This window comes from Perkinsus marinus (assembly GCF_000006405.1).
Source record: "Perkinsus marinus ATCC 50983 genomic scaffold scf_1104296971280, whole genome shotgun sequence".
NCBI classification, from domain to species: Eukaryota; Perkinsozoa; order Perkinsida; family Perkinsidae; genus Perkinsus; species Perkinsus marinus.
The window spans coordinates 1-1,163 of NW_003202127.1; the positions used below are offsets into that span (position 1 = coordinate 1).

The 1,163-nt window shown below is 52.5% G+C and overlaps 1 protein-coding gene across 1 annotated transcript; it reads left to right on the plus strand.

The window, feature by feature from the left end:
- Positions 1-74: 74 nt before the first annotated feature.
- Positions 75-923, plus strand: Pmar_PMAR023251 (hypothetical protein; the record flags this gene model as incomplete). Its single annotated transcript, XM_002766967.1, has 1 exon — positions 75-923. A coding segment is annotated over one exon (849 nt), but the record flags the coding sequence as incomplete, so codon positions are not given.
- Between the last annotated feature and the right edge of the window lie 240 nt (positions 924-1,163).

Sequence of the window (1,163 nt, forward strand, 5' to 3'; positions counted from 1 at the left end):
TATTAACAGCGCAGGTTAATAAGGAATTCGGTAAGTATCTACTTGTTTTCCGTATGGGGTTATGTTGATATCAGGGGCTAATCTCTCTGTGGCTGAAGTGATGGATTCTGGGACTAGTCTGCAAGTGTTGTGTAAGCGCATCGAGATGGCGGTGATCGCCGCCCAGCCGGATGATACCACTCCTCCGCCACATCTGGTACCGGCTGGCGGTGAGGAGTATGCGGTTTATACCAACGAATCTCTCTGGACTGCCGCTGTATGCGATTGGTTGTTGGCGGCGAGTACTCCCCTAGAGACGACTCGGGTTCAATCCGCGGTTGGGGCGATTGTTAAGAAGCACCCTTCCTTACGGTCATACCCAGCAGATAAGCAGATGGATGAGACCATCAGTGTCCTTACTAAGGCTAGCGCCTACTTCCATCTGCGAGGCTGGGGGAAGGAATCAAAATTCGGCACACTGCTCAGCTGGTGCGTGTGCGAACTGTGGCCGAGAATCGCGGTTAAGGCTGATGACGAGGGGCCGAGGGTTATTGAGTGCACGTATGATATGAGCGAAGCGAAGGATGTCGTGCGATGCACTGATCGCCTTTGGAGGGAGTACCCGTTCGAGCCACCATTCCAAGTTTTCCTACTGCGGCCTGCATCAGGGGAGGGTGCGAATTATCTGTACATTAAGACCACCCATTTGCTGTCGGATGGCTACTGTGTATTGCCGCTGGTGATGGATTTTGAGAGGTTCATCAACGAGCCGGAGGAGAGCCCAGTGGAGCTCAACCCGTACTGCATACTCCAGAAGCGACTTAGAGATACTATCGAGATGAAACCGGGCATAGCTAGCGGATATAATTTCGAGCAGCAGATGGAGAAGTGGCAGAGTTGGGATCGGGGGACGATCAAACGACGGACTTTATGGCTGGAGAAAGGTAGGGAACTTTCGAGTTGTCGATGGAGCTATCGCAGTTGACTAGATACGGTTGAGGCCTTGATGGTCGCAGGACAGGATATGGCGGTTTCTGCTGAGGTGAGGTTTTAGTATTTACTGGTGTGTGGGATTGGACAGTTGGGGATTTGGCCCAGTTATGGTATTGGCTGTAGTGCTGTTGTCGTTGTCGCGGTTCGAGCGGTGGGTCGTGGGTGTCCCTTGAGTTTGATGCAAACTCTGC